The sequence below is a fragment of the Azolla caroliniana genome, unplaced genomic scaffold (assembly GCF_043228905.1).
Source record: "Azolla caroliniana isolate FFs.n. ecotype wild unplaced genomic scaffold, voAzoCaro1.0.p SCAF_7, whole genome shotgun sequence".
NCBI lineage: Eukaryota > Viridiplantae > Streptophyta > Polypodiopsida > Salviniales > Salviniaceae > Azolla > Azolla caroliniana.
This window is the reverse complement of record NW_028230442.1, coordinates 18,369,711-18,381,214: the sequence shown is the minus strand read 5'-3', so window position 1 is coordinate 18,381,214 and position 11,504 is coordinate 18,369,711. Positions and strand designations below refer to the sequence as shown.

Sequence of the window (11,504 nt, the reverse complement as noted above, 5' to 3'; positions counted from 1 at the left end):
AAGGGATCTAAAGAATACTACAACACCAAACTCAATGCCACCCTACACACCAATTCAAATGGCGAGTATGATGATATGTGACCTTGCAGAGTTCTCTCTCTCTCTCTCTCTCTCTCTCTCTCTCTCTCTCTCTCTCTCTGACGTCACGAGTTCGATTCCACTATCCCAAACTGGCTACCACAACACTATCTCCTCTGGCAATGTATATGAGAGTTCATGTGTGCATCATTCGAATAGGTCTCCGGGCAAGACAAGCATCATCACCAGATTCATGTGTGCATCATCCGAATCGGATCTCGATCTGAGAAGCAAGTTATATATGTAATGAATGCATTTCATAATACTCGGAAAATTGAGTAAGTATAGTGAGTCCTTCCTCTTCTTTTTCTCTCCTTGGTAAAGCATAGTAAATTAACCCCATCAATCAAAAGCCAAGAGGTCTTGGGTTCAAATCTAGCCCCCCCCCGGCCCACACCAATTAATTACACACGCTTAGAACACTACTCTTCTCTCTCATTTGCAAATCAGCAGCTCTCTCTCTCTCTCTCTCTCTCTCTCTCTCTCTCCGATCTCTGATCTCTGATCTCTGATCTCGCGAGTTCGGTGCCATGGCCAAACCTGCTACCACCACAGTATCTCCCCTTGCAAAGTATAAGCTCGTCTTCCTGGGCGATCAGTCTGTTGGCAAGACAAGCATCATCACCAGATTCATGTATGACAAGTTCGACAATACTTACCAGGTACACACGCACATCCCATCTTCTCTGTATTCCAGACTCTAAACTTTTCCTTTGTCCTTTCTTCTCTTCCTGTTCTAAACCGTAGTATTGTTAAAAATTCATTTTCTATCTTTTCAAATCTACAGATCTGTTGCATTGAATCGGAAAACAAAAAAAGGAAAAGATTAAAAGTAGAAAAATAGAAAAAAAAGATTGACGCATCTTAGATCTATACTGAATGATTCATGTAGCGCATATATAGATGTATGTATGTACATATCATTATAAACATGAAATTCTTATATTTGATCCACTTCCTGTAGGTTGCACTTGGGAAGATTTCGTTGTTTCTTGATTGCATAGATGTTGCACGCACATATAGCATTGATCAATAGTCAAATTGACTTGATCAACAGTCAAATTGTGAACTTTAAGGCTAGATATAAACCCATTTACATATAGACAGATTCTTCCTCAAGGCTAGATATCAGCAATTTTACTCGTGGGTTGTTGTGTGTCTGATCCTTTGCCTAATAACTTGATTAGGAAAGATCGCCTTGTTCTGAATGTAATACATAGATGTGTTGTTATTTTGTGCACACTCATAGAACCTTGCTTAGGAATCAAGTGTCAATATTAGTGGTAGAGATACAGCTATTTGCATGTTGATATGGATGTCACCTTCAGACTAGAGATAACTGGTTTTGTGTTTGATACATTTGTTTTAAGTTGCATCTGGGAAGATTTCATTGTTCTGATTTAGATAGGTAAATTTTATGTACATACACACTTACCTTTGATTAGAAGTTAAAATTATGTCGAGATGGGCCCATTTGGATATGGATGGATTCCTTGCCCTGAAGGAAAGTATCAATGCCCAAGCGGAGATGGGAACCGCCCCAGTAGTGACAGGGAAAATATTTCAATCAATAATTAATAATGGTTGAGGTTGGAAGGTCATAAAGCAAAGGTACTCAATGTTGGCACTTATATCATCAAAACAGCTGTTCCCAATCATATGGCATAATTAAAATGCAATATCCCTGCACCAACATAGCTTGGATTGTGCACGTATGAACATGAGCTAAGTGGAAAAGAATAGAATATTGAATTGACATCATTAAATTGGATAATGAAAGAACGTGTAGATCAGCTCCACAACATTTCTTGGTTAGAAGATGGCCCACGATGAAGCCCATGTTTTACACATCTCAAGACGGATTTATTATCAAGCCTTATATGAATACACATCTATCTCATGTGCTTGATGTGTGATAGTGCACCTCAGAATCTCTTCACATCAGTTAGAGATTGAGATAGGCACACAAATCTATGGAAGAATATTAGACTAAAATAGACGGCTTCTATTTGATGCGTGCAAGTTATTGAAAGTGGACGGGATACAAATCTATCTGTAAAGCCATTGAAAAATATTTGGCCATACTGAACATGCAAACAGGTCTGCCTCATATCAATCCAATCCATGGATGTATAAAGCAGCGCCAATGCAACTCAAAACGTACAAATCTTCCTTGACGCAAACTATAAGAAGTGGGTCAAATACAAAGGTAATGGACATGCAAATCTGTCTAGAGAAAGCTAACCAGAGATGGACAAATTTCTCCGTATGCAAATGGTTTTAATCTTTATGTAAAAGTAGGTTTTGGTCCGAGACCCCTGCCCTTCTTACATCTCACAATCAACAAATTTCAATCGCATCAGTTAGAGGTTGAGATAGGCACACAAATCTATGAAAGAATATTAGACTAAAATAGATGGCTTCTATTTGATGCGTGCAAGTTATTGAAAGTGGATGCGATACAAATCTATGTGTAAAGCCATTGAAAAATATTTGGCCATAATGAACGTGCAAACGGGTCTTCCTCATATCAAGGCAATCCGTGGATGTATAAAGCAACACCTATGCAACTCAAAACGTACAAATCTTCCTTGACGCAAACTATAAGAAGTGGGTCAAATACAAAGGTAATGGACATGCAAATCTGTCTAGAGAAAGCTAACCAGTGATGGACAAATTTTTCCATATGCAAATGGTTTTAATCTTTATGTAAAAGTAGGTTTTGGTCTGAGACCCCTGCCCTTCTTACGTCTCACAATCAACAAATTCAATCTTCAAATTCAAACACCATACACGATAGATATGTGTTCAATCACTCAAATAGATAAAGTCAGGACAAAGAGATAGGAAATGGCAAAAGATAACTAGTGCCCAATTAAATTATAAATGTATTACACCATTCAAATTACAAATGAATCTTCTCTGTGTTTCACTTTCTTCCTATTCTAAAACACCATTAATAAGCAAATAGTCAATGGGCGTACCTGTAGACTTAATACTGATTCCTATACCTGATCAAGTTTATGTTAGTTGGTCCTAATTCTTGATAAAATTTAATTTGTAATTATATGGTTCTTACAATTGATAACGGATATCTAGTCATTTGCTAATTAATGTATCATGATGGTATGTGTTAGAACCAGAAAATTTCCATTCGAATGTAGTTAAAAGGTTTACAAGGTCTATTATATATCTAGTATCTTCAGAAGTTTCGGTCTGATTCTCCAAAACGTTTTCATGATTTCTCATAATATCCTCAATTTTGGTTTTACACAGGCAACAATTGGTATCGACTTTCTGTCAAAAACCATGTACCTTGAGGACCGGACAGTTCGTCTACAGTTATGGTGAGATATTTTTTATTATTGTTATGAAATTTTTGTTTAGTTTTGGGTAGTCATTGCACCGTTTGAACTCTGCTCATGTAATATGGTTCTTTATTTCGATGATACATATCATCACTTAAGTTTGATCAAACTACTTGAGAATGCTCAACTACAATGTAAATAATGACTATCTGTATGACATTGTAAGGGCTAGATTACTCTGATTGCTGTGAAAATGATGACGTTTTCATATGCAAATCATCTGCTGCTGATCAGCGATGTCACGTATGTGATGCTAGAATTTGAATATAAAGTTCCCTAATTAACTATTGAAATAGAAAATTGAAGGAGAGGTTGATAGTGATTCTCAGCTGTTCTTCGATATTCTTATATGGTGCATTAATAGTAGCTCATATATGATAGTTTGATTTGTTGGTCTGGCTCAGGGATACTGCTGGGCAAGAACGGTTTCGGAGTTTGATACCAAGCTATATACGTGATTCTTCAGTGGCGGTGGTGGTATATGATGTTGCTAGTATGTCTTGATTCGTTAGTCACATTATAGCTTTGTTTATGAATATTTATTGTTTTTTCTAATCAAAGCCATAGAAGTTCTATTAAATGTCTCGGTTGTCTCTAGATAGACAGTCTTTTATAAATACTGCCAAATGGATAGAAGAAGTGCGGACAGAACGAGGCAGCGATGTCATCATTATGTTAGTTGGAAACAAAACAGACCTGGTTGATAAAAGGTAGCTTGCCAAAAAGGATATCTTATTTAATAATGTTGATCTTCGAAGTGCAATTTTCTTTAAGAGATTATAATAGAAGGCACTCAAGCATTAGGCAAGGCATTGATTTGTAGTATATGCTCTTGCTAGGCAAGTTTCAGTAGAAGAAGGAGATGCTAAAGCCAAACAAGTTGGTGTAATGTTTATAGAGACGAGTGCGAAGGCAGGTTTTAACATTAAGGTAAGATAGGTCTTTCCATTATCTATGAACATGGGAATGAAAGGTTACACAACTTTAACTGTTGTGGATATATGCTTATTATAGGCATTGTTCCGGAAGATTGCTGCAGCTTTACCAGGCATGGAAGTCCTCTCATCTGCAAAGCAAGTAGGTCTAGTAGATGTGAAGTTGAATCCAACAGACCATTCTGCACAAGGTGAGAAGAAAGCTGGAGGTTGCTCATGCTAGTCCTTCACGTTTTGCTTTCTTACTAAAGACTATGATTTTGATGGATATAGCCTAGTAGTTAACATTCTGTGTATTTTATTATCCCTTGAACTCGAGTAGTATTCCGATGAACTGGAGCATTGAGCTCTGAACTCATGTCCATTATTTAGAACTGTATTATAAATATGATAATCTTTTTGACTTACACTTTAATAAGAAAAACATGAGGCTACAATGACAATTACTGAGCACACCTCTTATGTGTTTTGTGAGCATCTTTAGTGTCTTTTTAGCAATACATGAATGTTTTCTGAAAATATCAGTGCAAGCACTATTGTTTGGAACTACTTTCATGTCAGTGTTAAATTATACTCTCTATTGTGAGTCCTCTTCAAATCACATCAGAAGACTTTGCTATATGGTATAAATACTGTGCCTTTCCGCAAAGCTTGTTTTTGGCTGAGGTTTTCTTATAATATCTTTGCTGCATTTGTAGTTGGTTTTGTGAAGTCCATTATTCAAAGATGTTATACTAACGCAATCAGGTTTCTCTAACATAGTGCCATTACTATGGTTTGTAGAACAATTAATCTATACACCTAGTCCATAGCATAGAAAATGATGAACTTAAGCTATGGTTACAGGTGAGCAGAATGCATTAATGTCAAAGCTATAAGTAGTGCTGTGGGCTATTTTGTCTAATTAGTTATTGCATAATCATATTTTTAGTCAAAGACCACACAATCATCAGTTACATTACCTTGAACATGCAAGTATTAGCACAACATACAGTTTGCACATTGCCACAACAAACTATTATTAAAAAATATACCCAAAACATGAATCCTCTATAATTACATTAATATAATTTATGTAGTGCAAAAGCATGTACTTGGTACATAGTTGATCAAACTAAGAGTTGGAAAAAGCTGCACCCATGCTGTTTAATTTCGTACTTTCTATTTCAGGTTGGTTACCAACCACAATTTAGTCCAGTGAATTATTCTGACAATTAAAATATGCCATGAATACGATACCTTGATGAGTGTAACAGGTAACTCTTTTATTTCCCAGGGAAGAGACCTAAGCACCTCAAAATACTAGAGCTAGATCATATCACATGGCAACCATGTCCAGTAGAAACCCAAACTGCAAATGTCATATACTTGTGAAGGTTTTGAATAATGTAAGATAAGAATGTACGGCCACTTTAAGTAATACATACATATGAATGGGGGAACAACCAAAACGTAATCATTTGTAGGATCAATTGCTATATCAGTTTTATTGACGATTATAGTAGAATCACATGGATCTCCAATCCTCTCAATTCCCCTTGAGCAGCCAGAAAAAATTGCATTCAAAGTGTTCATTGGCTCATTGGCTTCCCTAATCCTAAATTCAGCATACAATATACAAAATTATATCTCAATTGTTTGGATCATGTACAATTGTCTAATCCAGGCATCTCAAATGATAACGAAAATTTCTCTACATTCACTCGAAGATCATCGACCTCATTGTTGCTTTGAAGCCCCCTCAAAAAAGCTTTCTGCGAGTTTCCATGTTCTTTTTGTACCTTTTGCGATATTTGAATGGCTTTCATGAGAAATTCAGCAATTGTTTCAAATTCTTCTTCTGTGCAACCTCTTGATGTCATAGCTGGAGTTCCTGGACACAAATAAGAGGGATACTTGAAATTGAATTCCACAATTGAAAAATTTGACAAATAAACAAGCCTTATTTTATGCGCTTGAAAAGAGGACAAAATTTGCCTACGAAGCATGCTAATAGTCATAATATTTCATCCAAGTTTGCTAAGGAAAAAAAGCTACCTAATGATCAAGCCTTCCAAAAAAAATCCGTGATACAACACAACATACCACTCAATAGAATGTTTTTCCTACATATCTATTTGTAAGCCTGAGGGGTGCCAACATGAAAATAGATTTGTTCACTGTGATGATTCACTTTTTTGGTCAATATTAGGGTCATTTACACAAAGAATGTTTTTCCTACAGATGTGTATCTATTTGTAAGCCTGAGGGGTGCCAACATTAAAATAGAATTCACTGTGATGATTCACTTTTCTGTTCAATATTACGGTCATTTACACAATTCTAAAAAACATACCGATTCTGACACCACCTGGAGCCATTCCAACGTTATCACCATATACAGCATTCTTGTTCAAGGTTATGCCACACTTTTCACATACTTTCTCATACTGAGCCCCTGAAAAATGTATTGCTCCAAAATATCAGATAATATGTTAAAAAACACACAGGTGGCAAAGGATGGACTTCCAGATATCGAAAAAAAAACATTTACCAGTCAATTTAAATGGTCGTAAGTCCCACAGCAAGAGATGGTTATCGGTGCCCCCTGTAACTATTTTGCAGTCCCTCTTCTGCAATGCTATGGCCAATGCCTTCGCATTCTTGAGGACTTGGGAAATATATGCTTTGAACTCCAGTGTGTCAACTTGTAGAAAAGCAACAGCAAGAGCAGCTGTTCGGTTATTATGAGGCCCACCTTGTATTGAGTGTGACACCGCAAAGTTAATTTTAGCCTCAAAGTCATACTGATCAGTATCATCTGCACTTGTTTTCCGTTTTGGCCCTTTCCTGTAGAATATAATTCCACCTCTTGGACCTCTCAAACTTTTGTGTGTTGTGCTTGTAACAATGTCACAGTATTCAAAAGGACTGTTGCATTGCTGAAACATAAAAATAAACATATCATAAGATACATGGTGCTTCCACAACTTGCAGTTATATGCCAAAATATTGTATTTACATTGTTTAAATAATTCTATAGAGAGTAGAAAGTACACATTATCTCTTCATGTTTGAACATATGATTTGCCCTAGAGTCATGCAAAAAACCAAATATCTACCAAGTGCCTATTAGTTTCTGGCTTTGAGTACCTTAGATGCATCACACATGTTCATGCAACCACTGACATTGTCCACATTTGTTGGAAGTTTCCAGTTCAATTGATCCATTCCATGTAGCCTTTTAACACAATTTCACCATTGTGATAGATATTCCTAACATGGCAAAGGTCATCATTCTAACCAGCACTGTTTGAAACTCATTTATGCATTACACATGTTCATACAACCACTCATATGTCCACAGTTGTTGGAACTTTCCAGATCAATTGGTTCATTCCATGTATTTTTTTAACACAATTCCACCTTTATGATAGTTATAACAAAGATGGCAAATGTCGTCAATCTAACATGCAATAACCCATTTGTGATAGAGGTCCCTACTTTAAGTCTCAACATCAGATTGAAATCAGGAAAGCTATATTTCCAAACCTTCATGATTATGCAAACACTTGAATGTACATATACAGGATTCCTACCTTAAAAACATACATTGAGAGAAAGAATCCTAACTAAATGTAAACAAAAGTAAATATAAAAATATATTATTATAAAATAGCGTTTTAACAAACTAAAGAATTATATCATTAGCATTTGAGAGACTCTTTAAATTGTTAAAACCATTGAAAAACAGAACAGCTGTTTAACTAGCTAATTTTTTAATCGTTCTTTTAAGCTTTTAAGGGCTCCAAGAGTTTGTCCCCATTGTTGTTTTTTTCATCTCCATTGCTTAGTTGATTAGCTAGTTTTCTAGATCTTTCTTAGCCTCGAGGTTTTTTCCCTCCCCAAGGTAGTTTGTATTCAAATTACATTGGAATTATTCTGAAGTTATTAGAGCATAATGTGTTTTATATGTATCTCAGCTTACCCATGAACATATTTTATGTGTACATAAATCTTTAAGAAACAGCTTGCATATACATATATTGATGTATATGTGACTGTAACATATACAACTCCTACACATGTTCAGGGGGCACTAACACAATTTTAAGATAGAAATGGCTTGGTTGAACTTTACAGCCACTACATGAAATCAAATGCCTAGGTTGAGCAGTAAAACTTGACAACACATACATTGCTCCAGAGTATACTTATGGGTAGAGTTTTATATAAGCAATCTCTAGCTAATGATTTTAATAAAAATAAGATGTTAAAAAAAAAGAATTTACATCATCAATGACTAGGAAACCTGATTTCAGTGATGCAATGTAAACTATGATGGAGGGAATCTTACATCCCATATTCTTTAGTTCGGTGTTTTTGCTATATTTTATATAAATCCCTACCAAAGCGTTATAAGCTTTAAGATGCCATCATTTCAAATGAATGTAACCATTTGAGAAATGGGTAGAGGCTTCTCTACCATCTTCAAATTCGACGTTCGTTTCAAGTTTTATCATTTTAGAGACTGGAAAGAAAAGTAAAGTCATTTTTAATCATGCACTGTCGATTACAAATTCTACGCAACAAGACCACAGAAAACACCAATGGCTCACAATCTGAGATATTACTATTTCTCTTAACCTGAGATGTACTAAACCAAAGATGGATTCTTGAGACACTAGTATTGACAATGGACAAAAAGAATACCTGAGCTGCAACAATACCACTAATGTGAGCCATGTCACACATAAGAATAGCACCACACCTGTCAGCAATAATTCGGAACTTGGCATAATCCCATTCACGAGGGTAAGCACTGGCCCCACAAATGAGAAGCTTTGGTCTATATGCAAGTGCAATACGCTCCAGATCTCCAAAATCAATATATCCAGCAGAATTTACTCTATATGGAAAGCTCTCAAAAAAAATTGACGCTGCAGAAACTTTCTTCCTGCTAGGTGTATAGTAGCCATGGCTCAGGTGACCCCCTGAGGGAGAATCTAACCCCATTATTCTATCTTTCGGTTGTAGGAGAGCTGTATAAACTGCAAAATTTGCCGTTGTGCAGGAATAAGGTTGTACATTAACCCCCCATGAGTTTGATTCGAGATGAAATGCTTTCAACGCCCGTTCAATACATAAAATCTCAATAAGGTCAATATTCTCATTCCCACAATACAACCTTGCTCCCGGTATGCCTTCTGAATACTTGTTTGTAAGATGGCAACCGAGCGCCTCAATCACTGCTTGAGACGCATAATTCTCGGATGCAATAAGCTCAAGGCTCTTGCATTGTCTCTGTTTTTCTTTCTCCATAATGATCCATAGATGAGGATCGATGATTCGCAAAGGCTTACTTCCCCATGATTGGACTGAAAGCCTCCGAGAAATTTCAGACGAAGAAGAAGATTGTGTGGGATCATGGAAAGCACTCTGCCGTGACGATTGTAAGTTGGGAATAGTAGGATTATCGGTCTTTTGGGCAGCCAAAACGTCATGCCAGTTGTTCTGAGCAACACTAGGGACAGGCTTCTGTACAACTATGGGGGGTTGAGAAGATCCATCTGATGTCACAGCAATAAGGTTAGGGTTAGGGTCCGTGTTTGAGTTAGGGCTTGGGTCTAGATTAGGATTTGGGCTGGGTTTAGGGCTTGGATTTGGATCTGCGTTAAGGTTAATGTCAGGGTTAGGGTTTGTATTAAGGTTAGGCTTAGGATTAGGATTTGGGTTATTAACACTCGGAAATGGAGCAGCCGATGATGCATTTGGGGGTAGAAACCCATGTGAGGGCTGAGGATCCTTCTTGATTTTCTTCGACGGATGAGCATTTTGGGCGATTTCCTGTGCAGCAGAATGATAAGGCACGGCCTGTTCAGAGGATCCATGGCTAGAAGAAGGAAGAATTCCCTGGAGATTACTAGGGTGGGGAGAATCACCATTACTGCTACTATTGTTGGAAGAAGTCATTCTTGCAAGACGAGAGTGGGTTTGAAACAGAAGTATTTTGGGATACAGTCACGAAATGGGTCTGAAACAGGAAGCTTTAATGGAATGGAATTATTGAAGAGACGAGAAACAAGAAGAGGAAAAGAAGCAGAAAGAAATACCTTTTCTTTGTTTCAGAGATGACCCAATTCGCACACTTACGAGTCCGATGAGATGAAACAATGAGCGAACGAATGACAGAGAGAGAGAGAGAGAGAGAGAGAGAGAGAGAGAGAGAGAAGCAGAGAACTCTGCAGAAACAGGGTATGTCTGTTTTCACATTGAAAGCACACCATCAATGGGACAGTGTATGTGTATGTGTATGTGTATGTGTATGTGTATGCGTATGGGTATACGTATGTGTATGTGTATGTGCATGTGCATGTGCATGTGTATGTGTATGTGTATGTGTATGTGTATGTGTATGTGTATGTGTATGTGTATGTGTATGTGTATGTGTATGTGTATGTGTATGTGTATGTGTATGTGTATGTGTATGTGTATGTGTATGTGTATGTGTATGTGTATGTGTATGTGTATGTGTATGTGTATGTGTATGTGTATGTGTATGTGTATGTGTATGTGTATGTGTATGTGTATGTGTATGTGTATGTGTATGTGTATGTGTATGCGTATGGGTATACGTATGTGTATGTGTATGTGCATATGCATGTGCATGTGCATGTGTATGTGTATGTGTATGTGTATGTGTATGTGGATGTGTATGTGTATGTGTATGTGGATATGTATGTGTATGTGTGGATGTGTGTATGTGTATGTGGATGTGTGGATGTGTATGTGTATGTGTATGTGTATGTGTATGTGTATGTGTAGTGATGTCTATGTCTATGTGCATGTGCATGTGTATGTGTAGCTCATTTCTATTTGTAACCAAATCATAATTAGGCCCAGTGAGGAAATCGCGGACACGGATGGTGCAAGACACGCTTTGAATGGCGCGTGTGATCTGCACCGTTCAATCCATATCCACAAAAGCGCGCGCCTAAAACCCAACCCAGGTTTGACGAGCCTCTGTCACATCCAACCCATGTCTGACAATCGGATCTGTCACATCTAACCCGGCTCTTACAAGCCTATGTCACACATAACCCTGCTCTAACAAGCTATTCTATAACACCTAAACCTAACGCGG

The 11,504-nt window shown here is 37.2% G+C and overlaps 2 protein-coding genes across 2 annotated transcripts; one reads left to right on the top strand and one right to left on the bottom strand.

Moving 5' to 3' along the window:
• Positions 1 to 544: 544 nt before the first annotated feature.
• LOC147862153 (ras-related protein RABH1e-like) lies at positions 545 to 4,788 on the top strand. Its single transcript, XM_087322909.1, has 6 exons — positions 545 to 740; positions 3,355 to 3,425; positions 3,851 to 3,939; positions 4,045 to 4,156; positions 4,286 to 4,376; positions 4,461 to 4,788. The coding sequence occupies exons 1-6, from the start codon at positions 609 to 611 to the stop codon at positions 4,602 to 4,604; spliced, it is 639 nt and encodes a 212-aa protein (XP_087179035.1). The 5' UTR covers positions 545 to 608; the 3' UTR covers positions 4,605 to 4,788.
• Positions 4,789 to 5,739: 951 nt separating this feature from the next.
• LOC147862152 (serine hydroxymethyltransferase 4-like) lies at positions 5,740 to 10,646 on the bottom strand. The gene is made up of 4 exons (XM_087322908.1): positions 9,074 to 10,646; positions 6,915 to 7,302; positions 6,717 to 6,818; positions 5,740 to 6,254 (listed from the first exon to the last, which is right to left on the bottom strand). Exons 1-4 carry the CDS (start codon positions 10,331 to 10,333, stop codon positions 6,025 to 6,027), a joined length of 1,980 nt encoding a protein of 659 aa, XP_087179034.1. The 5' UTR covers positions 10,334 to 10,646; the 3' UTR covers positions 5,740 to 6,024.
• Between the last annotated feature and the right edge of the window lie 858 nt (positions 10,647 to 11,504).

Bases quoted from the DNA above. Each gene is read 5' to 3' on its own strand.
- LOC147862153 (XM_087322909.1), top strand. From the start codon at position 609: ATGGCCAAACCTGCTACCACCACAGTATCTCCCCTTGCAAAGTATAAG. The intron at 3,426-3,850 runs GTGAGATATTTT...GGTCTGGCTCAG, and splicing joins ACAGTTCGTCTACAGTTATG to GGATACTGCTGGGCAAGAAC. The intron at 3,940-4,044 runs GTATGTCTTGAT...GGTTGTCTCTAG, and splicing joins GGTGGTATATGATGTTGCTA to ATAGACAGTCTTTTATAAAT.
- LOC147862152 (XM_087322908.1), bottom strand. From the start codon at position 10,333: ATGACTTCTTCCAACAATAGTAGCAGTAATGGTGATTCTCCCCACCCT. The intron at 7,303-9,073 runs GTATTCTTTTTG...TTTATGTTTCAG, and splicing joins GTGGTATTGTTGCAGCTCAG to CAATGCAACAGTCCTTTTGA. The intron at 6,255-6,716 runs GTATGTTTTTTA...ATTTGTGTCCAG, and splicing joins TCCAGGTGGTGTCAGAATCG to GAACTCCAGCTATGACATCA.